The sequence below is a fragment of the Callithrix jacchus genome, chromosome 14, assembly GCF_049354715.1.
Source record: "Callithrix jacchus isolate 240 chromosome 14, calJac240_pri, whole genome shotgun sequence".
Lineage (NCBI taxonomy): Eukaryota > Metazoa > Chordata > Mammalia > Primates > Cebidae > Callithrix > Callithrix jacchus.
Window position 1 is genome coordinate 89,675,755 of NC_133515.1, and position 24,950 is coordinate 89,700,704.

The window sequence follows — 24,950 nt, forward strand, 5'->3', positions numbered from 1 at the left end:
AAACTGAAGTAATAATCTTTTCAAGCCAAAGTATTAAGTACAAGTTTAAATTAGTTAAAAGTTGTGACTGCAGGTTTTCTGAAAAGTTTAGATTAAAGAGATTTTATTCCAGTGCAAACTACGGAGATGCAGCCTTTGGTACAGAATGAAGGTACCTGCTGAGAGAAGCAAAAGAGTTGTCTATTACAGAGAAAGTTCCTGTCCAGGTCCTACTCTGGTCCACTTATGCAAATGAAGGTTGCAAATTTGCTTAGTCTGATTGGTTGATGTTTGCTGAGTTCTGATTGGTTGATGCAAGAGACAGGCTATTGCCTTCATGTAGGAACAGACAATTATGAAAGTCCCAATGTTAAATAAACATAGGGTTTGCTGGGAAGCAGAGTATGTGTGTGACCTCTAGTTGGCAAATGGCTGGTTTGGCTCTATTAGAATTTTGGCCATTCACCACTCAGAGTCCGTCTTGAAGGACTGGCTCTTTCAGGGTTCACAAGTTGAAAATTAAGTTTCTAGGCCAGGCATGGTGGCTCATGCCTGTAATCCCAGCAGTTTGTTGGGACCGAGGTGGGTCAATCACTTGGGATCAGTAGCCCCAGACCAGCCTGGCCAGCACGGTGAAAGTGCATTTCTACTGAAAATACAGAAATTAGCCAGGCACGGTGGCACATGCCTGTAGTCCCAGCCACTCGGTAGGCTGAGGCAGGAGAATTGCTTGAACCGAGGAGGTGGAGGCTGCAGTGAGCTGAGATCATGCTACAGAGCGAGACTCTGTCTCAAAAATAAATAATAAATGGATAAATAAATAAATAAAGTTTCTTAGGCACATTAGCAGCATTTCTAGTGTTCAGTAACCACATGGGGCTAGTGGCTTCCATATTGGACAATGCAGATATAGCATGTCTTCATCATCCCTTAAAGTTCTGTTGGACAGCACTGATCTGAAGTACCTACCAGAAGCAGACGCTCCCCACCCACAAAAAAAATTCGTCTGTAGCCATTCACTTCTATAGCTCAGTTCAAATGGGACTCCCATGCAGAAAACAAGCCCTGCTGACGGTGAGCTTATTATCAGTAATTACACACCCAATCACAAAACAGTGTACTATGAGGGAGAATCAGCACACAACACAACAGATAGGTTTAGCATGCCAAAAACTTTAGAAATGGCATGTTCAAAAAGTTAAGTGAAATTAGGAATAGTGACATTGTTAAAAGGGACAAGCTGACATGAAGAAAGGCCAAATTGAACTTTCAGAACTCAAAAATATTAAAGTTAAGCTCAATGGAGGGGTTAAATAGAAAGTTAGGGACTGTTAGAGTGAAAATTAGGGAATGGGAATTAGATCTGATGAAATTTGTCAGAATGCAGAGTGCTGAACACAGATAAAAGGAGATGGAAAGTGTGAAAGGCAAGTAAAGGATATAAAGCGTAGAATGAAAAGATCAATCCAGAATTCTGTACCCAGGTAGCTATTCAAGACCAAGAAGAAATTAAGATATTTTTCAAAAAAAAACCTCAAGGAGCTTGTCACCAACAAAACATTGCTGAAGGAATTAATAAAGGATATACTTCAAGCAAAAAATAAATTGAGGCAAGAAAGAAGATATCATGCAAAGTGGAATTGATCAATATGAATCACTTTAAGCACCGGGTATAATTAATGACTAATTTTGTGAGCTTATAATAAGGTGCAGCTGAAGTACTAAACAACTATGACATGAAACTGGTTGAGGCATGGTTAAGTTTAAGGGACTTGAGTTACTAGGTGAGATTAAAGATAAGTGTTCATGTTAAAATAGAGAAAGTTCCTGACTGGTCTGAGGATTTAGCAGGCTTTGGACCAAGAGTCTGCCACTGGGGGATATTTTTCTGCTTGGATCCCCTCAGACGGCATGGCTTGAAGCTCAGGATGATGTACTCAGAAAGAGAGAGTAATTGGAAGTGAAATGACAGGAATGGCCTCAAAGGCACCAATCCTGAGCTTTTTTTCCATTAGGCTGTTATGCTCCCAATGTCAGGGCCTGTCAGCAATACCCTGAGCTGAAGATTGTGCTGTACAAGGAATTAGCTTGAGGCTGATTGAAACACAGTGATCTGAGCTCAAGAAAAAAGTTTTTCAGAGTATCTCAGTGCCTGATTCATGGTTATCTGAGGAAAACAAGCCTCAGCCCCTGGCACAGGAAGGAACACATATGAAACTGTTGCAGTGAGTCGCCTCCTGCTGCCCACTTTGGAATCTGCCCCAGTCGGACACCGTGTCCCCGCCCTAATACACCTTCATGACCCTCCCACCCCCGAGTCCCCAGGGTGGTACTCCACATCCCCACGCTGCGCTGTGGGAGTCTGTTTCTTTCTAATTCCTCATGAGAATGCTTCACTGCTCTCAGCTGTCCCTCCCAGTTGCCAGCTGTTCTTTCTCTGAGTAATTTCACCTGTTGATGGGCTGTTTGTATCACGAAAAAAGTAACAGACCTAGTGATATGAGCCTTAATTTTTACACCGAGTTTTATGTGCCTATATGTGAAGGTCTGATTCATAAGACTATTTTGAGGGTTAAATGAAAAGCACCCACCAAATCCCTGACACTAAGTTCTCAATACATGTTGCTTTCATTTAACAACAACAACAAAAGCAGCTGCCAGAAGAGTAAACTCAAAGAGCAAATTTCCAAAAGAGGAAACGAAGAAAAATAAAACCTGGAAAGGACAAAAAGGAAAAAGATGAAACAAGTAATGACATAATAAGCCATAAAAAATGAATAAAAATATATTACCAATCAGTAAATTAAATTTTTTAGATAAAAAGCAACAATTGTCAAATATTTTTAAAAATCTGTCTCAGCCAGGCATGGTAGCTCATGCCTGTAATCCCAGCACTTTGGGAGGCTAAGGTGGGCAGATCACTTGAGGTCAGGAGTTCGTGACCAGCCTAGCCAACATGTTGAAACCCTGTCTCTACTAAAAATACAAAAATTATCTGAGTGTGGTGGCATGCACCTGTAATCCCAGCTACTCAGGAGGCTGAGGCAGGAGAATCACCTGAACCAGGGAGGCAGAGTTGCAGTGAGCCAAGATCATGCCACTCTACTCCAGCCTGGGTAACAGAGCAAGACTCTGTCTTAGGGGGGAAAAAAAAAATCTCTCTGTATGCTGTTTACAAGAGACAGCCAAAAAATATGGACACAGAATTGAAAGTTATGAATAAAAAAGCCAAACCAGGCCAAGTACTAATCAAAATAAATTTGTTGAAATTAGATTAACCTTAGAAAAAGAATTTCAAGGCAAAAATCTTTACCAGAGAGGTCAGAATGGTAAACTTTGAATTTTTTATCATATTTATCATTGAATTTATCATATTCAAACTTTGAATATTATATCATCTTTACCAGAGATGGTTTATCAAAGATAATAAGACAAAATTAACAGTTCTACACTAATACACATCTAATAATGTAGCTGTAAAATATATGAATTAAAAGTTAATAGGAACATGGTGAGATTGAGAAATACATTATCAAACTGGATAATTTTAACATATCCAGCAATGAATGATTGCATGTTTTTTTTTCAAATACACAAAAATCGACCACATAAAGGAAGCCTCAAAAGAGAATTAGTGTAATATTATATAGACTATATTCTCTGGGAAATCAAGGGCAAAAAGATAAACTGTATATTTGGTTATTAAAACCTAAGTTGAAATGAACAGATTTCTTTTTTCTTTCTTTTTTTTTTTTTTTGAGATGGAGTTTCGCTCTTGTTACCCAGGCTGGAGTGCAATGACGCGATCTCGGCTCACCGCAGCCTCCGCCTCCTGGGTTCAGGCAATTCTCCTGCCTCAGCCTCCTGAGTAGCTGGGATTACAGGCACGCACCACCATGCCCAGCTAATTTTTTGCATTTTTAGTAGAGACGGGGTTTCACTATGTTGACCAGTATGGTCTCGATCTCTTGACCTCGTGATCCACCCGCCTCGGCCTCCCAAAGTGCTGGGATTACAGGCTTAAGCCACTGCGCCCGGCCCATGAACAAATTTCTAAAACAGCATTGCTTACCAAAACTGATTCAAGATGGGATAGAACACCCAAATAGTAACATAATTATTAAAGAAATTGAGGCCGGGCGTGGTGGCTCACGCCTGTAATCCCAGCACTTTGGGAGGCTGAGGCAGGCAGATCACGAGGTCAGGAGATCAAGACCATCCTGGCCAACATGGTGAAACCCCATCTCTACTAAAAATACAAAAATTAGCTGGGCGTGGTGGCGCACGCCTATAGTCCCGGCTACTCAGGAGGCTGAGGCAGGAGAATTTCTTGAACCCGGGAGGTGGAGGTTGCAGTGAGCCGAGATTGCGCCACTGCACTCCAGCTTAGTGACAGAGCGAGACTCTGTCTCAAAAAAAAAAAAGAAAGAAAGAAATTGAATTTGCTCACTATATTTACACAAAGGAAATAACCAGGCCTGAATGACTTTACATGAATTTCAGCAAATGTTCAAATAAAAGGACAATTGCAGTATTATATAAAATTTCCCAGATTCTTTAAGAAATAATGAGCATTCCCAATTTTATTTTTGAGGCTAGAATAACCTTGGTACCAAAGTCTTAAAAGTCAGCAAGAAAAGGAAAATTACAAGCCATTTTCTTCTTACAAACATAAACGAAAACATGAAGAAAATAGAAAACTCAATTCAGCAGTGTTTAGGAAAAATAATATATTGTGACTACACTTTTTTTATTCATCAATCAAGGGTATATTCTTATAATTTACCACATTCATAGATTGATGGATTAAATCCTTATAGTTATCTTGAAAGACTCATATAAAATATTTAATTAAACCCAACATCTAGTCTGGGCACAGTGAGGCTGAGTCAGGTGAATCTGTTGAACCCAGGAGGTGGAGGTTGCAGTGAGCCAAGATCGAGTCACTGCACTCCAGCCTGGGAATTGACTGAAACTCAGCCTCAAAACAAAAAACAAAAAACCCGACATCTGTTGATAATTTAAACACACACAGAACAACAACAAAAACCTTAGCAATCTATGGGTAGGAGAAACTCCCCTTAACCTAATGTAAAGTACTTGTAAAATCTGATAACATCTCTTATATTTACTGGCAAAAAGTTGAAAAGATTTAAGATTGGAAACAAAACAAGAAGGCTTGCCGTCTTCACTTTTATTCAGCATTTTATTGGCAACCCTAAGAAATCGTACCCATTGTGCACTATTGGTGGAGTTTAAAATGGCGCAACTTTTGTGGAAAGTAGTACGGTGGTTCCTCAAAAAGTTAAAAAAAAAACTACCATATAATCCAGCAATTCCACTTACGGATATATAACCAAAAGTATTGAAAGCAGGGTCTCAAGGAAGTGTTTGTGCACCTATGTTCATAGCAGCGCTATTCATGATAATCAAGGGGCGGAAGCATTCTACATGTCATTGGTGGTTTTCAGGGGCTGGAAGGAAGGGGAAAAGGGCATTTGTTTAATGAGCATGTCGTTATGGTTCTGCAAGATGAAAATATTCCTGAGATTGGTTGCACAACAATGTGCATATACTTCACCCTACTGAGCTGTACTTTTTTTTTTGAGATGTAGTCTTGTTGTCACCTAGGCTGGAGTGCAGTGGTGCGATCTCGGCTCACTGCAACCTCCTCCTCGCAGGTTGAAGCAATTCTCCTGCCTCAGCCTCCCAGGTATCTGGGATTACAGCCCTGCCACCATGATGCCCAGCTAATTTTTTGTATTTTTAGTAGAGATGGGGTTTCACCATGTTGACCAGGCTGGTCTTGAACTCCTGACCTCAGGTGATCCACCTGCCTTGGCCTCCCAAAGTGCTGGGATTATAGGCGTGAGCCACCGCGCCCTGCCTTAACTGTACATTTTTAAATAATTGAGCAGCAGGCACTCCAACCTGGGCAACAGCGAGATCCTGTCTCTAAAATAATAATAAAATGATTGGGATGGTAAATTTTATGCTATGTATATTTTATCACAACTTACAAAAAAGAACAGGGTCACTATATACAAAACCTATTTGTAAAATACCTAGGAATAATAACAGACATATAAATCCTTTATGGAGGAGAATTTGAAACTTTGTTGAAAGACATTAAAGAAGATTTGAGTACATGGAGAAACGAACATGTTCATGGAAAGGAATGGTCAGTATGCAAAGATGTTACTTCTGTCTGGAATTATCCATAGATTTGATCAGTTCACATTGAAATCCCAACAGGATTTTTTTTGGTGGTAAATGACAAACTGATTCTAAAACTTAAGTGGAAAGTTCAAAGAGCCAAAGATAAGACACCCTCAAAGAATGTATGTCTGGGGCATTTGCACTTCCTGAAAAGATAGGAGGCAGCTATAGTCATAAAATCACTGGTGTTGCTATAGGGATAGAAATAGAATATATATCCAGCAGGAATGTATGTAATAAATAGTCCATTTATTAGATAATGGACTATTAAATGATTAAGTAGTAAGTGTAGGACAAAATTGGATTATTTCCTCGTACTTATCGAGACATTATTTCTAAGTAGATTCAAACTTAAATCTAAAAAGTGAAAACTATAAAACTTTAGATGGCAGTGTAGGAGTAGACCTTATAGCCTTGGGAAGGGAAATATTTCTTAAGGTACAAAAAGCACAAAAATGTAGAGGAAAAAATTACTAAATTGGGACTGCTGTTATTAAAGATGTTCATCAAAAACATAGTAGAATGAGAAACAAGCCTCAAAATAGGAGTTGTTTGTGAGATATAACTTTCCTAGGATTAAAATACGAAAAGCATAAAGAACTCTTACAAATCAGTTTAAAAAAAAGGCCATCCATTGCAACCCTATGACAAAGATAGGAACAGACATTTCACAGAAGAAGAAACACAAATGGCCCATAAACATAGGAAAAGAGACTCAATCTTTTTAATAACCAGGGAATTGCAATTTAAAACCACAATACCATTCATCACCCACCAGCTTGGCAAATGTTAAAATGTCTGGCAGTAACAAAGCTGGCCAGAATGTGAAGTTGAAGGAACCTTACACAGCTGATGAGAGTGGAAATTAGTGTAACCACTTTGTAAAAACAAGTTGGCAGTGCTTAGTAAATTTGAATGTGCATAACCCTATGAGCCAATAATTCCACTGTTACAAAATTCTTGTACATGGCCACTAAGAGACATGGACAAGAAAGTTATACCGGCATTGCAAATGAATGGAAAACATGGAAACACTCCAAACATACATCAGCAGTGGAATGGATATATAAATTCCAATGTAATTAAGCAATGAAAAAAATGAATAAATTGAAATTACATCCATCAAAATGGATAAATTGTAACATAGCTGAGTGAAAGAAGCAAGTTGTGGAAGTATATATATAGGGCTATACAGGTTTTATATGTATCTAAACAATGTATTATTTATACGTAGTTGGTAAGATAATAAAGAAATGATTAATATAAAATCCAGGATAGTGATTATCAGGAGAGGAGGAGGCAGAGTGGGTGTGGATATAGTATTAGGATAAGGGCCCATCAGGAGTTTTCAGAGTGACTAATGTTCTGTATCACAGGCAGAATAGTGAATAGGTAGGTGTTTGTTTAATAACTTTTAAAACTGTACATATACATTTTATACTCTTTGGTGTGTGTGTATATATATATTTAGAGACAGAGTCTCACTCTGTCACTTAGGCTGGAATACAGTGGGACTGTTGTAGCTCACTGCAGCCTCATGCTCGTGGACTCAAGTGATCCTCTCACCTCAGCCTCCTGAGAGGCTAGGACTACAGGTATATGCCATAACACGTAGCTAATGGTTTTTGTTTGGTTTTTTTGTTTGTTTTTGAGATGGAGACTTGCCCAGGCTAGTCACAAACTCCTTGCCTCAAGTGATCCCCCCACCTTGACCTCCCAAAGTGATGGCTTTACAGGTGTGAGCCAGCATGCCCATCTTCATATATTTTTAAAATATAACCCTGTAGTATTTTTGAGAGAGGATAGGACATGTTTTGAAATTAGGTAAAGTGGATTAGGGTATTGAAAATGCAATATCCTATTTAAAATAATTGCCTAACAGTATTTAGAGGAGATTTAACTTTCTAAGTTAAGACATCTCCATTAAATCAGTTTTAGAGTGCAAGTTGGGAGAAAGTACAGAGTCCTCAAACAGCATCCCTTATACAGGTGCTTAAAGGAAGTGTAGGAGACTCCAGGTCCTGCACCTGTAGTGCTGTTCTTCTGCCCTCGCTCCCTCCTAGCTTCCTGAAATTTTTAGTCATCGACTCTCAATTCTGGGGCCTCATCCTAAGGGCTGACTGGACAGAAGAGCTAATGCTCCTGTCTTGACACTTACCCTATTTTTCAAACTCTTGCTTTAGAGACTTTGTTAATAGTAGCCTCCTAAACTAACTATTATCAAAATTCACTTCAGGCCCAAGTCATAATCACTCTGAGATCTCTTAAGGAAATCACTTATTTATGTGTTTAGACAACCTAATTGGGTACATAGTATTAAAATTTTCAGGGTAATATCTTTTTTGGTTTTTCCTAGACCTTAGTTAATAGTATGATTACATGTGTTTATTTCCTTTTTTTTCCTTCCCATACATACCAAGCTTCTCTTGATGTGCTTTAATTATTTGGAATTCATCCTGATGTATTGAATTTACCTTTCTGTGTAATGGCTATTATTTTTAGGATGGAGCTCAAGTAGTCTGTGTGATAATATATTTTAAATACATTGCATGAATTAATGGCAGATAGAGCAAAAAATCATGAAATTAATACATCGATGACAGATGTAGTGTTTCATTATAAAGGTGAGGTAAGGTGCTCTCTTTGATGTCCTCTGATTGCCCGTACTTGTAGTTCTCAAAAAAAAAAATAAGATATATGTGATTTTACTAGGTAGGTAAAAGCAATCTAGAAAATTCATCTAGGTAAATAATTTGTTCAAATACACATTCTATTATAGGACAAGTTCTGAAAATACAAAGATGAATAAGATGTAGATCCTACCCCTGAGAAGCACTAATATAACAGAGATGGACAAGCAAATTAAAAATTGCAGTAGAGCATGGTAAGGTGCAACAATGGAAATAGGTACAGGTAAATGGGAGCCTGGAAAGGCACTTGCTGTCATATGGAGCAGTGAGGAAAGTCTTCACAGAGGAAGGGTTGCTGACCAGCAGGCTTGAGAGAAGAGCAAAAAATTTATAGAAAGATAGATTGGGAAAGGGAGACCTGGGAAAGGCATGTGTCAAGATACAGAGACCTAAAAGAACACAATGTATTTTGAGTTAACTGTGAGCAGCTCATCACTTAGGTGAGTGGGAAGTGGAAAGAGAGAGGCAGGAGTCAAGTGTGAAAGCTTTTGTATGGAAAATGAGACATTTATGTAGATCTCATTCTGTAAGTGACTATCAGCCTTTGAAGGATATTAAGCAGAAGAGTGACACGATCTCTGGGGGCAGTGCAGAAACTGGATTAGTGGGGGAACAATCAGCGTCACATCACGACTTCTTGTTGGGCAAAAAGAAAATGGAAAGAAGTTAGGGAAGTTCAGAATTTCCGCTGTGTTTTGCTGTATATACTTTTAAGGAAATTAGGTTACATCTAGACTTTTCCCAGAATGTTCTGTTCTTTTCTCTGTTTTTGAGACGGGGTCTCACTCTGTCGCCCAGGCTAGAGTGCAGTTGGTGCAATCTTTGCTCACTGCAGCCTCCACAGCCCAGGCTCAAGCAATCCTCCCACCTCAGCTTCCCAAGTCTCGGGGATTAGAGGTCCATGCCACCGCACCACCTAAGTGTTTCTGGTACTTTTTGTAGAGACAGGGTTTCACCATTTGCTTAGGCTGATCTCATATTCCTGGGCTTAAGCAATCTACCTGCATTTGCTTTCCAAAGTGCTGGGATTACAAGAGTGAGCCACTGTGCCTGACCAACTTTTCCCAGAATTGAATGTGTTGAAGGGAATAGTAGTAGATGATTTGGAGCCAAAACATGAAGTTTCTGAAGAAATTGTATTATTCAGTCTTTATTATAAATAAATATTCATTAACTGGGCCTATATGGCCTTACAGGCAAACAGATTTTTGTTTATTGTGTGTTAAAACACTATAACAAGCAGCATGTAGAAGTCTAGTGGGGATGTGGTATTGATGAAGCAGAAGCTGCAACCATGTTTTATTTCCCGATTAAAGTGGCACATATGGTAATAAACTGCAGAGGCATCAGAATGAAATATTTAAACTTTTTTACAGTTAATATCCTGCCGAGAAAATCTCAGATAAGTGTTATTTTAGAGGAACTGTCTGGACAGTATAATCTGTATAAAAGGAGCTTCCTCAAATATGGGGGTTTTAGAAGTGAATGTTCCATATAACTTAATTGTGGCATATTGTTTACTTTTGTGCATATTTATGATTAAATCTTAGACTCGGTAGTCTTAGGTGTGTATTATTCTACCTTCCAGAAAAATGTATTGGTATGCCAACTCATTTTTTGTAGCGTTATATATCATAATATAGAGCCCTGGGTCTGATGCTGCCTGTGTATTGTGAATGTACTCTATCTGACTACATAACCTGACCCCTAATATCAAGTGTTCTGCCTCATGTTTATTTGGGAATATCCTAACATCTTGGGGATGTGACTTAGTTAGCTAATCTGCTAACATCCATAAGCTATGTACTCTTAGCCTTTTAGTACTGTAGCCCATCAAAAAGGGTTTTCTCTCTTTTTTTCTTTCTTTTTTTTTTTTTTGAGACAGAGTTTTGCTCTTGCTGCCCAGGCTGAAGTGCAATGGCATGATCTTGGCTCACTGCATCCTCTGCCTCCCAGGTTCAATCAATTTTCTTGCCTCAGCCTCCCAAATAGCTGGGATTACAGGCACCCACCACCACATGCAGCTAATTTTGTATTTTTAGTAGAGATGTGTTGGTCAGACCGGTCTCGAACTCCTGACCTTAGGTGATCCAACCGCCTTGGCCTTTCAAAGTATTGGGATTACAGGCCTGAGCCACGGCACCTGGCCTCCATCAAAATGTTCTGACTCTGATTGGGGAATTAACATTAACATCTTAGCAAAAATGATCCGGAAGCATCAAAAGAGGTAGTTCCTGCCAGGAGTACATAGAGATGTCCAGAAGGAAAGTTGACATTGCTTGATAGTGTGACTTTATTGTAAACATGAAGGAGGAACTGCAGAAATGAAGGACCACAGGTGACCTTGGGACAACTGGAGATTCCTTTCTGCAGGGCCCAGTGATGTTGACTGTAATGAAACTTGATTTGTATTTGAAAAGATGTTTTCTGCACTCTTGTCACAAGGTTTTTTTTTTGAAGTTCCTTTCTTCTTTTGAAGAGTTGATTCCTTATTATTTTCTGATTTGACACAGAAATCTCCTGCAAAGAAGCTGAGCCATGCAATTAGTAAATCTTTGGGGTGTGTACCCACAAGAGAACCCCCGCATCCTGTTTTTCCTGAGCAACCAGAGAAACCACTTGACCTTGCACATATAGTGTAAGTATATACCTGCTGTGGATGTGAATCACACTGAAATGGGGGCCTTGTGAAATTCTGTGGATCAAAACCAGACGTCACTTAACATGAACATTCAACTTCTGGGTTTTTACCTTCTATTGGGGGAACTTAGACTTCAGGCTTTCTTCTCTGTAAATCACCGTAACCTCATGGAAATCTAGCTCCTGATTCCTGAAGCCTGAGTAATATGGCAGTCTCCAGAAACATGAGTCCATTGAAGAGTAATTACTCTTCTGGTTTTAGCTGGGTTGCCTTTTGTTGTTTTGGGTTCATTCCTTAAATCAGTGGTAGAAATCTTTTTCTCTATAGCAGTAATGCTCATAGAGACTTAAATTAATTTAGACAACATGGAAATGAAAATCAACTTAATTTGTTCTTTTTGTATTGAGACAAAATTAGGAAACATAAGACTATATTCTATAAATAAAACTGGTGTTTTGTATGTATATTTAGTTGAATATTCATGCTAAGTAAAGCAAAGCTAGATGGGAACAAGAAAGTTGAGAAACAGAAAGAGAAAAGGGGAGGAAGAGAAACAGTGAAGGATGAGATTCAGCTTCTAAACTGCTTTCTTCACTCTGAATTAAATGTTGATACTATGCTTCCCTGATGAATAAATTTGGTAGGGTTTTGGATCATGAATCTTTATCAGGTGTTTAGAAGTTTTTCTGTTGGAGTGGGCATTCATTTTCTTTTACCTGCCAGGTGGAAGGTAGTTTAACTAAATGAGCTCTAGAGAATCTTGATCTTTTTCCTGTTTTCTTTCAATTATTTAGAAATCTTTTTATAACTATTAAAATAATCCATGTATGTGAATTGAAAATTCAGTCACACAGAAGAGGTTGTAATGAATGTATTTATTCATTACATACCCTCCCACACTTCACTGTCCTTTGGGTTTTAAGTCTACTAAGTTATCTCCATATTTCTAAATAATATGTTGGGAGCACCGTTTCTTGACTTAACAGTTTTAGACATTATTATCATTCTTCTTATTTTTTGAGACAGGGTCTCACTTTGTCACCCAGGCTGGTGCACAGTGGCGTGATCTTGGCCCACTGCAACCTCTGCCTCCCAGGTTCAAATGCAATCCTCCCACTTCAGCCTCACAAGTAGCTGGGACTACAAGCTCAGGCCACCATGCTCAGCTGACTTTAAAAAATTTTTTAAGTAGAGATGGTGTTTCACCATGTTGCCCAGACTGGTCTTGAACTCCTGGGTTCAAGTGATCCACCTGCCTCAGCCTCCCAGAGTGCTGGGATTATAGGTGTGAGCCACTGTGCCCAGCCAGTTGTAGACATTATTGACTGACTTGTGTTGTAAGAAGTCAACCTCACTTCTAACTCTGAATACCAACCCATCCCTGTTTTTTATAATTATATCACCATTTTAAAGTTGGTTACCTTTTTAATTTTAAATAATATTTTAAAAACTCGATTTCTTGTAACTTCTTTTTGACTTCCACTTTGTCAACTGAGAAAATTAGCACTTTCTGTTTACTTTTCCTTTGCTTCCTAATGTCTGTCATCTGTGTCCTTATTTTAATATTGTCAAAGCTGATAATATTTCTCTTCTCTTCTATAACCATAACTAAGTCTTCTGAGGTTGATTAAGGGTTAAATCTAATAGTTGAAAACCAAATAATGGCATTTACAGTTAGTATCCTTCATTACAGAGTTACATAGTGTGCTGCGATTTGGTGGATCCTTTTGTGCAGTTACTCCGTCATTGGAGTTCACTGGGCTCTTTTGTACCTACTGTTGATTGCCGAAAATCATTCCTATTGATTTGTTAACTGATTGATTTTCTTGTAAAGTTGTTGTTGTTGTTTTTCCTGTGGTTTCTCATTGCCTTCTTTTTGTTCTTGGGGAAAAAACGATCCCCACCCCTACACAGTGCTCCATAGCACAATTTATTTGTTGCCTATAATCCCTTTTTGTGTTCAATCTGTTAACCCTTTTCCTTTTTGGTTAGTGTTTTTCGTGTTGAATTAAAAAAAAAAATCTTTCCCTGCCCCCACATGATAGTGGCTTTCTCCTTATTTTTTTCTTTAGGTTTTAAAGATGGCCCTTTCATATGTCTTTAATTCATTTGGAGTGGATTTTTGTGTGGGGTGTGATGTAGAATATCCAATTCTCATCCCCAGCCCCTCGCTTTCTGCATCTGAATAATAACTTGTCTCGGGGTCGTTTATTAGGTAATCCATCATTTCCCCACTGACTACAGTGCCACTATTGTCAAAAACGAAGTTTCCAAATATGCACAGGCTGGCTTCTGGGTTCTTTGTTCTGCTCCTTTGGTCAAATTGTCTGTCCCTACGCCAATATCTCACTGTCTTAATTACCATAAGAGACTCAGTAATCTACTTTTTTCCTGAGTGTCTTGTCTATTATTTGCTCTTTGCTCTTTCTTTTTTTTTGAGACGGAGTTTCGCTCTTGTTACCCAGGCTGGAGTGCAATGGCGCGATCTCGGCTCACCGCAACCTCCACCTCCTGGGTTCAGGCAATTCTCCTCCCTCAGCCTCCTGAGTAGCTGGGATTACAGGCACGCGCCACCATGCCCAGCTAATTTTTTGTATTTTTAGTACAAAAAAATACATGGAGTTCCACCATGTTGACCAGGACTGTCTCAATCTGTTGACCTCGTGATCCACCCACCTTGGCCTCCTAAAGTGCTGGGATTACAGGCTTGAGCCACTGTGCCCGGCCGCTCTTTGCTCTTTCATATAAATTTTAGACTTATCTTATTGAGTTCCTCATAAAATGTTGTTGAGATTTTTGATCAGAGATTCATTGACTCTAAAGATCGAATTGGGGAGAATTGACATCTTTATGCTATTAAAGCTTTCATTCCATGAATGTGTCTTTGCGGTTATTTAAATATCTTCTTATACCTTTAAGTAAAGTTTTATAATTTTTCCCCAGAAAAGTGTTTATATATTAGATTAATTTTCGTTTCTCTTGACATTTGTAATTGCTGTTACAAAAAGTATTAGTAATATCTTTTTTCCTATAGCTATTTGAGATGTACTTTACATGCAATAAAATACACCTACTTTAAGCGTACAATTCGATGAGTTTTGGTAAACATATGATGTTGGGCAATGGAATATTTTCTGAATTATATTTCTTTTTTTTTTTTTTTTTGAGACAGAGTTTCGCTGTTGTTACCCAGACTGGAGTGCAATGGCGCGATCTCGGCTCACCGCACCTCCGCCTCCTGGGTTCAGGCAACTCTCCTGCCTCAGCCTCCTGAGTAGCTGGGACTACAGGCACGTGCCACCATGCCCAGCTAATTTTTGTATTTTTAGTAAAGACAGGGTTTCACCTCGTTGGCCAGGATGGTCTCGATCTCTTGACCTCGTGATCCACCCTCCTCGGCCTCCCAAAGTGCTGGGATTATAGGCGTGAGCCACCGCGCCCAGCCCTGAATTATAATTCTTAACAATTTGTTACTAGTGTATGGAAATGCAAATAGTTTTTGTATTTTAGTCCACTATCTGTGTAGTCATCTTGCTTAAATTGTTCCTTAATTCTAGTACTTTATACTGAGATTCTTTTGAATTTTCTATAAATAATTATCTGATCATCAAATAATGACTGCTTTCTTTCTTCTCTTCCATACCTTATACTTTTGAAAATTAATCATACTTTTTGCAGGGCGGAGGGTGTCTTACTACGCTGGCTAGCCCCTCTGGTGCAATACTGAATAGAAGTGGTTTAGAAGGCGTTTTTGTGTTATTACTAATCCCGAAGAGAATGCTTTCAGCATTCATTTAGTGTGTTATTTGATGTAGGTTTTGTCGAAACTATTTATCAGGTTTAAGAAGTTCCCTTTTATTTCTAGTTTGCTAACGGTGCTTTCTTTTTGTCATGAATGGATGCTGAATTTTATCAAAGACCTTTTTCTGTGTTGAGATGATTATATGATTTTCTCTACTGATGATCAAAGACTTTTTCTTTATTCTGTTATTGTAGTGAATTACATTAATGGTTTTTTAAAATCATCTTTACCTTCTGAGGTAAATCTGAGTTGTGCATTGTTTGAATATACTGCTGGGTTTTGTTTGCTTATATTTTGTTTAGATTCTGGATATGTTTTTGAGTGAAATTGGCCTGTAACTTTCCTCGATTTGGGGGTTGTTTTTGTTTTGTTGTTTTTATTGTCCAGTTTGCGATTCTTACAAAATTGGGGAGCATTCTCTCTTTTTATATTTTTGAAAGAGCTTGTTCAAGATTGGAGTTATTTTCTTTGTAAATTTTTGATGAAACTCACTAATGGAGCCGTCTAAGCCTGAAGATTTATTTGTGGGAAGAGTTTTAACTGGTAATTCAATGTTTAAAAAACAATTAGAAAACTATTTTTATTTTTAATATATCTTTGAAGTTGCCTTGGAGCATTTTCTGTTTGTAGGAATTTATTAATTTTATCTCAATTTTAAAAGTTGTTGACACAAAGTTCATAATATTTTATTGTCTTTATAAGTCCACAGTATGTATGCTAATGAGCCTTTTTAATTTCCACTCTAATGTATTTAATGACTTTTTTTTTTAAGCTGTCAAATCTTGACTTAGGTTTGTTCCAATCTACTGGACTTTTCAAAGGACCAACTTTTAGTTTTGATAACCTCTTAGTGTATGTATTATATGTTTTTCATTTCATTTATTTATGCACTTTTTTTTTCTTTTGTTAAGTTTCTTTGGGTCTATTTTGCTATTCCTTTTCTAACTGGTTTTTTTTTTTTTTTTTGAGACAGAGTCTCATGCTGTTGCCCAGGCTGGAGTGCAGTGGTGCGATCTCAGCTCACTGCAACCTCTGCCTCCTGGGTCCAAGTAATTCTTCTGCCTCAGCCTCCCAAGTAGCTGCAATTATAGGTGCCTGCCACCACACCCAGCTAATTTTTGTATTTTTAGTAGAGACGGGGTTTCAGCATGTTGGCCAGGCTGGTGGTCTCCGTCTCTTGACCTCGTGATCTACCCACCTTGGCCTCCCAAAGTGCTGGGATTACAGGCATGTGCCACCATGCCTGGCTAATTTTTGTATTTTTAGTAGAGACAGGGTTTCACCATGTTGACCAGGCTGGTCTTGAACTCATGACCTCACGTGATCCACCTACCTCGGCCTCCCAAAGTGCTGGGATTATAGGCGTGAGCCACCATGCCCATCCTCCTTTGCTAACTTCTTTAAAGGTATGGTCAGCTTATTCATTTCAGGTTTTATTGTTTTTGTTTCTTTTTTTCCCCCCTTGTAGAATCATTTAAGGCTATAAATTTCTCTGAACCTTATCTGGGTAGTACCCAAGTTTTACTACATAATATTTTTTTGTTGTTTAGTTTTAAATATTTCCCAAGGTCTGTTAGGATTCTTCTTTGAGAAGTACACTTTCTTAATTTCTAAACATGCAGAGGTTTTCTAGTTGCCTTTTTGTTATTGATTTATAACTTACTTTTAGTCTGGAAAATGGTTAATATTTTTTGGTTTTATCTGCCAGTTACATCTTTCAATATCTTTTACTAGGTATGTGTGTGGAGTAACTTTTTCTAAACTTTTACTTTCAACTTTTTTGTGTCTTTAGGTTTTGACTATGGAGCCTAAATGATAGAGAAAAAGTTACAGATTATAAGCTGGATTTTAAAAATCTAAAGTGACAACCTGATAGTTTACCGTGACAACCTTGGTCATTTGATAGAATGACCAAGCCTGGCAAGTCTGGTCATTCAAATGTATTATTATAATATCGTTATAATTATGATTATAATTCAAACTGATTTACGTATTATAATTATTAAAATCATTACTATGATATGTGGACTTTCTCCACCATTTTATTTGTGCTATTTATCATATATTTAAAATTCCCTTTTATGAACATTTACCACTCTAGTCACCTTTTCCCCTATAGATAATCATTCTTTTTTTTTCTTTTCTTCTTTTTATAGGTCATTCTAATGTGCCTGTTATATATCTTTTTATTAGCATATATTCTTAAAAAGTAGGTATGGTTCCGTATGTCCCTTTAAGATATTTATTTATGGCCGGGAGCAGCGGCTCACACCTATAATCCCAACACTTTGGGAGGCCCAGGTGGGCAGATCACTTGAGGTCAGGAGTATGAGACGAGCCCAGCCAACATGGTGAAACCCCATCTCTCCTGAAAATACAAAATTAGCTGGGCGTGGCGGCACATGCCTGTAATCCCAGCTCTTCAGGAGGCTGAGGCAGAAGAATTGCTTGAACTTGAGAGGCAGAGGTTGCAGTGAGCTGAGATTGCATCATTGCACTCCAGCCTGGGCAACCACAGTGAAACTCTGTCTCAATTTTTTTTAAAATTATTTATTTGTAAGTGCTGTTATGAATAGCATTTTTTTTTTAATTTGAGACGGAGTTTCGCTCGTTACCCAGGCTGGAGTGCAATGGCGCGATCTCGGCTTACCGCAACCTCTGCCTCCTGGGTTCAAGCAATTCTCCCGCCTCAGCCTCCCAAGTAGCTGGGACTACAGGTGCGCGCCACCATGCCCTGCTAATTTCACCATATTGACCAGGATGGTCTTGATCTCTTGACCTCGTGATCCACCCACCTCGGCCTCCCAAAGTGCTGGGATTACAGGCTTGAGCCATCGTGCCCCGCATGCCCTGAGGTAGACACCTTGGTTGCTTTTAACCTCTGCCTCCACATATAATGCCACAGTGTATGGCGTGTTTCCGCCATGGAACTGCATGAGGGTTTCTATATATTCATAGCTAGGATAGAATTCTGGGGTCGAAAGTTAAGTGAATCCTGACCAGGAGACATATGTTGGAGAATCCAATAGTTTGGTGTAGACTTTCACTTAATCTCTTTGTTTTCATTTGGGCTCTATACTCCTACCTCCACCTGCGGCTCCTGAGCTCAGGGGCTTCCTGCTTGGTTTAGAGAGTAATCTCTGGGTTCCTGGTGGGCCTGGAAAGGAGTAGTCGTCTGGCTGTGTGGTGTTGGGGTGGGGCTGGAGGTGGTGGGGATTTTGCTGCTTCTTATCCATACTTTGAACCAGTCCTCTTACTTTTAATGCCACCTCTCACCCCTCCTTCACAGGTTCCAGGCCTTTAATTCCTGAGTGTTCTCAGTGTTCTGTGGCTCCACTTTCCCTGTCTTTGGGCAAATCTGACCTTAGGTTTCTTCTATTTGAAAAGCCCTCCCCATATTGAGTCTTCTGTTAGAAATTTAAGTAGAAATGCAGTCTTGGATTGAGAGTGAAGAATTAGAACTTGAATTTTTCCTTAGTAATTCTCATTTTATTATGTTTGCCTTGAATCTTTTTTTTAATTTTTTTTTTTGAGACGGAGTTTGCTCTTGTTGCCCACGCTGGAGTTCAATGGCACAATCTCGGCTCACTGCAATCTCTGCCTCCCAGGTATAAGCAATTCTCCTGCCTCAGCCTCCCAAATAGCTGGGATTACAGGCATGCACCACCACACCTGGCTAATGCTGTATTTTTAGTAGAGACGGGGTCTCACCATGTTGGCCAGGCTGGTCTCAAACTCCTGACCTCAGGTGATCTGCTTACCTTGGCCTCTGAAAGTGCTGTGATTACAGGTGTGAAACACCATGCCCAGCCTGGATCTTTTTTTAAAATGAATAAAACATTAAAGATAAAACTTTGGTCTCCTGTGTTCTTCTTCCTCATCTAATCACCCTTTCCTTCTCCCAAAGGGTAGCCACTCACATTTGTTTGGTATTTGTGATTTTATACTTTTAAAAAATACTTTTACTAGATGTTTATACATCCATAGAAATCAGGTATGTTAAAACTATATATAAATGGTCATGCTCTACATATTGTTCTATAAGTTTATTACTTTATTTAATAACATGTTTTTGGGCTGGGCATGGTGGCTCATGCCTGTAATCCCAGCACTTTGGGAAGCCAAGGCGGGCAGATCATGAGGGCAGGAGTTCGAGACCAACCTGTCCAATGTAGTGAAACCTTGTCTCTACTAAAAATACAAAAATTAACCAGGCATGATGGCATGCTCCTGTAGTCCCAGCTACTCAGGAGGCTGAGTCAGGAGAATCGCTTGAATCAGAAGGCGGAGGTTGTGGTGAGCTGAGATCACGCCACTGCACTCCAGCCTGCGTGACAGAGCGAGACTCAGTCTCAAAAAAAAAAAAAAGTATTTTTCAAATTTATCCAAAATCTCAAATGGTACTCCATTTAATGACTTTACCACAAGTAATTCATTAGTCATTGCTGGACATTATTTCCAGTTTTTCACCAGAGCCAACAGTGCTGCTTTGAGCATTCTTGTATGGAGAAATCCTGTAAGGTAGGGGACTAACTACTGGGTCCTAGGATATGAATATTACATATTCAGGATAGAGCAAGTAATAATACAGTAGCAGATTAACCTCCAAATCTCAGTGGTTCAACTCATAAGTGTTTATTTGTTACTCTCACACAGTCCGTTGTGGACTGGAATGATCAGAGCAACTGACCTGGGCAGTGGTTCAGTGGTGTAGGCTGCTTTACTCTTCTGGCTCCACCATGTTCACAGGAGTCCTCTTCCTTGCTGCAGTAGGGGAAGAAAGAGTAGGGACAGCTCAGAGCCATTCTTCTGTGCTTTGGCTCAGAAATGGCACATGCCATCTTCCTCACAGCCCCACCTAATATCAAGCCTAAGTAGCCTTCTGTGTTCCTAGGAAGGAGAGGAGAACCAGATGCTGGTGAGCTCTAGTAACTTGTTCTACAAGTGTCTTCAACTCTACAAGGTATTACCTAGATTTCAGATTTTATAGTTTAACTACTTATTAGTCTGAATTACTCCCAAGCCAGGAACATAGTTAGCAGACCACCCAAAAAAACAAACAAACAGACCTTTGGTAGATTCTTTTTTAGATTTAGATGAGATGGTAAGCAGTTAATTCTTGTTAGTTGGATGAGATATCTTTTGAAGTTCCTTTCAACTTTGAGTTTCTATGTCTTACAGATTTTTTTCTGTATTCAACACATGTTAATGATTCCCAAACTTGACTAATATCAAGATCTCTCAGAGAGCCTTAAAAAGTACAGATGGGCCAGGCACGGTGGCTTATGCCTATAATCTCAGCACTTTGGGAGTCTGAGGTGGGCAGACCACCAGTGGTCGGGAGGTCGAGACCAACCTGACCAACATGGAAAAAACCTGTCTCTACTGAAAATACAAAAATTAGCCAGGTGTGGTGGCGCATGCCTGTAATCCTAGCTACTCCAGAGGCTGAGGCAGGAGAATCGCTTGAACCCGGGAGGTGGAGGTGGTGGTGGTGAGCCGAGATCGTACCATTGTACTCCACTCTGGGCAACAAGAGTGAAACTCCGTCTCAAAAAAAAAAAAAAATACAGATGACCAAGGTACTTCCATTCTAGGTCAACTTAATCATAATTCTGGAGGTGGGCTAAGAATCCACCTTTCGAAAGAGTTTCCTAGTACATCTGATCAGTTTAGAGAACCACTGCATTAGGGGGACATAAGGAGTTTTAGCTATATGAACAGCAAACTAAAAATTCAATACTAAGCATTAAGAAATGTGTAGAGTGCAATGCAGGGTACAAATAAAAACATATGAGTAGCAGTTCTTTTCTTTCTTTAATTTTACTTTTGAGACAGAGTCTTGCTCTGTCGCCCAGGCTAGAGTGCACTGGTGCAATCTTGGCTACTGCAACCTCCACCTCCCAGGCTCAAGCAGTTCTCAAGGCTTCCGAGTAGCTGGGATTGCAGGTGTATACCACCACGCCTGGCTAACTTTTTGTATTTGTTATGGAGATGGGGTTTCGCCATGTTGGCCAGGCTGGTCTTGAACTCCTGACCTCAGGTCATTCACTGTCATCTGCCTCGCAAAGTCCTGAGATTAAAGGAATGAGCCACTGTGCCCAGCCCTGAATAGCAATTCTTAACGCTTGCTGAGATTCTCAATTTTCATTCATTCAGCAAATACTTATTGAGGACCTTCTAGCTACTCTGCAGAGTGCAAACAGTATTCACACAGTACTTCGTGCATTTGCAAATAGGTTTGAGTGAGAGTGAAGAAGCCAGATGTATGCAGTTGCAGTAGGCTATCCAGAATTTAGTTCATGAGATCCTTTTGATTAAAGGTTAATACTGTTGATAGACTTTTCTGATAGGCTCACCAATATTTCCTTTTGTGTGTAGCCAGCAAAGTAATAAACTAGTACAAATCAAAGTCTGACTCTTTAGAAAATGTATGGACTCCAGGCCAGGCGCCGTAGCTCACGCCTGTCATCCCAGCTCTTTGGGAGGCTGACAGGGGTGGATGACCTGAGGTCAGGAGTTTGAAACCAGCCTGGCTAACATGGTGAAACCCCATCTCTACTAAAAATGCAAAAATTAGCTGGGCATAGTGGCGGATGCCTGTAATCCCAACTGCTCAGGAGGCTGAGGCAGGAGAATTGCTTGAACCTGGGAAGAGTTTGCAGTGAGTGGAGATTGTACCATTGCACTCTAGCCTGGGCAACAGAGTGAGACTTGGTCCCAAAAGAAAAAAAGAAAGAGAGAGAAAATATGTGGACTCCAAGATTTGCACATGTCAGTACTTATGGATCCTGAACCACTGGGGATTATAAATTTCCTCTGAGAAACACAGAGATGTTATCTTTCCCTTGGAAAAGGGTGAATGTTCCAAATCATTGTTTATCTTCAGCTTTTTCAGGTGTAGGTAACTAACCTTCTGTTTTTATGTAAATGTGATATTCTTCTATTTTCAACAATAATGACATCCTCATGTCCATGTGTTTTAGCTCTCTGACATCTATATGGAATCTGTAGTTCTTCTCTATACCCCGAAATCAGGTATTTTTCGTTTACAGAAGCACCCTGCAGATTGAGGAAAGCTTTCTTAAAACTTTCCACTGTAACAGATTGTGCAGCTTAAAATTAGAAGGGGTATAAGTTGCCTATTGTGGCATTAGTCACTTCAAAATTAAGTTTTACTTTGTCCCAAATAACTGAGGCCAGGTAAGTATCTTCGAAAGAGGTTTAAAATAAATAGTTTGGCTAGAAAGAATAGCTTCATGGAACTTAAATATTTCCCAGTTGGGTGCTGGTGATATGATTCTGGTCTAAATACTGGAAAATTTAGGGATTTCTTTAAAGTTAGAATTTCTAAATAGATTTTGTGGTTTCTGATCAGTTTCAAGATTAGACCATTGTATCCAAAAGAACTGTCCTCCTCATTTTGAAGCTCTGAGAGATATAAATCATATATTTGTCCTATCTATGAAAGTAGTTCTCTAACAAGATGTCTTTATCTTATGGTTTGTGTTTATCTTATTGGGAGGTTAAGAAAGGATTACAGGTATGGGCCAGGCATGGTGGCTTACACCTGTATTCTGAGTACTTTGGGAGGCCAGGGAAGGATAGCTTGAGGCCAGGAGTAGGCAACCAGCCTGGGTAATACAACAAGACCCTGTCTCTAAAAAAATTAGCTGGGTGTGGTGGTGCATACCTGTGGTCCCACATGTTGAGGCTGAGGTTGGGTGGGGTGGGGGTGGGGTGAGGGGCAAGTTGCTTAAGTCCAGGAGTTTGATGCTGCAGTGAGCCACTTTCACAGTGTTACACTCCAGCCTGGGCAACAAAGCAAAACCTTGTCCCCCTGAAAACTGGCTTTTGTGAAGAACTTTTCTATTGAGACCAGAAGATGCCTAGGAATTAGCCCGTGAAGGGTGGAGGGAGGAGCCTCCTGGCCAGGGACGAAGAGGGCTTGGCCACGGAGCAGGGGCAGGCTGCCAAGCAGGTAAGAGCAGCCACACAGTGTTGGGCCTTATCCTTGACTGAAGAGTTATGGATAGGAGAGGGACATGTTGAATTTTCCATTTTAAAAATCTCTAACTGATGGGTAGAAATGGAGAGTGGGATCAGGGTGAAAGAGAGGCCAGGCCAAGTGAGAGATGATAGTGGTTTGGACTATCATAGTAGCAATGGAGATAGAGGTTTATAAATACAAAGATTTTAAAACCTCATATTTTACCATTATTAGATGCCCAGAAGTAAAATTTAAATAGAAATAAAAATAAAACAGAAATTTGGGGCAGGAACTGAAACTAAGTATGACATGAAATACTGTATATTTGGATGTTTTGCTGTTGGCATAGAGATTTACTCAGATCCTCACACATTTGAGATGCAAGTGTTACTGATATGTATGGAGGACCCACCGTGTCCTGGGCCCTTTGCTTACCTCTTCTGTGTACATTATTTCATTTAACCTCAGCAACAGCCTTTGTAATATAAATTTCACTTGCTTATTGATTGGTTGATTGATTAGCAGGTTCCTGCTCTGTCGCTCCAGCTAGAGTACAGCTGGGCGATCATAGCTCACTGCAACCCGGAACTCCCTGGCACAAGTGATCCTCTGGCCTCAGCCTCCATAGTGGCTGGGACTACAGGCGTGTACCACCACACCTGGCTACTTTTTGTATTTTTATTGAGACAGGGTCTCGTTGTGTTCCCCAGGCTGCTCTCAAACTCCTGGTCTCAAGCCATCCTCCCACCTCAACCTCCCAAAGTGCTGGGTGGGATTACAGGTGTGAGCCTCCTCACCTGCCCACATTAGCCTATTTATTAGCTCAAGAAACAGTATAGATGAGGTTGAATGATGCACCCCAAATCACACAGCTGCAACATGGTGGCTTGGGGACTAGAGTCTAGGGCCCCAGACTATTGACAGCCTGCTTTCCATTTCACCTCGGTATCCTAACACACTGACACACTATAAAATTGTTACTACAGAAACATGTAGTATTTGAGTGTTGTTTGAATCTCACGGTTAGTTTCACAATCAAGAGAGAACACTGAATAACTGTATCTTTGTTGAATAATAGAAGGGAGGCAGTGGGGTATGTAGAAGGAAAAGTGGATTGAAAATCAAGAGACCTGGGCACAGTGGCTCATGCCTTTGGGAGGCCAAGGTGGGCGGATCACCTGAGGTCAGGAGTTGGAGACCTGCCTGGCCAATCTGGTGAAACCCGTCTCTACTAAAAATACAAAAATTAGCTGGACGTGGTGGTGGTTGCCTGTAATCCCAGCTACTCAGGAGGCTGAGGCAGGAGAATTGCTTTAACCCTGGAGGTGAAGGTTGCAGTGAGCTGAGATCACGCCACTACACTCCAGCCTGGGGAACAGAGCAAGACTCTGTCTAAAAAAAAAAAAAAAGACCCCAGTTTGCTTTCTGTAAAATAGTGATAATAAAACCTGTCTTAATTGTCTCAGGATATTTTTTTAAAGATAACATATGGGAAAGTGCTTTTAAGTGGTTAGAAGGCTATAAACTTTAACATCTTTTCCTTCAGATAAAGTTAATCATGTCACAAAAATGTAAACTCCACAAAGGCTGGACTTTGTCTTGTTCTCCACTGAATTCCTAGAACCTAAA

At 39.8% G+C, this 24,950-nt stretch overlaps 1 protein-coding gene across 44 annotated transcripts in view; it reads left to right on the forward strand.

Annotated features, from left to right (window-relative positions):
• The window catches only part of DTNB (dystrobrevin beta), a 307,598-nt gene that overhangs the window by 146,997 nt on the left and 135,651 nt on the right, over window positions 1–24,950 (forward strand). For all 44 annotated transcript variants that reach the window (XM_017964498.5, XM_035273002.3, XM_078349784.1 and 41 more), the window contains one exon: window positions 11,402–11,526. In XM_017964498.5, coding sequence (XP_017819987.1) covers window positions 11,402–11,526 — 125 coding nt within the window. The remainder of the gene's footprint in view (window positions 1–11,401; window positions 11,527–24,950) is intronic.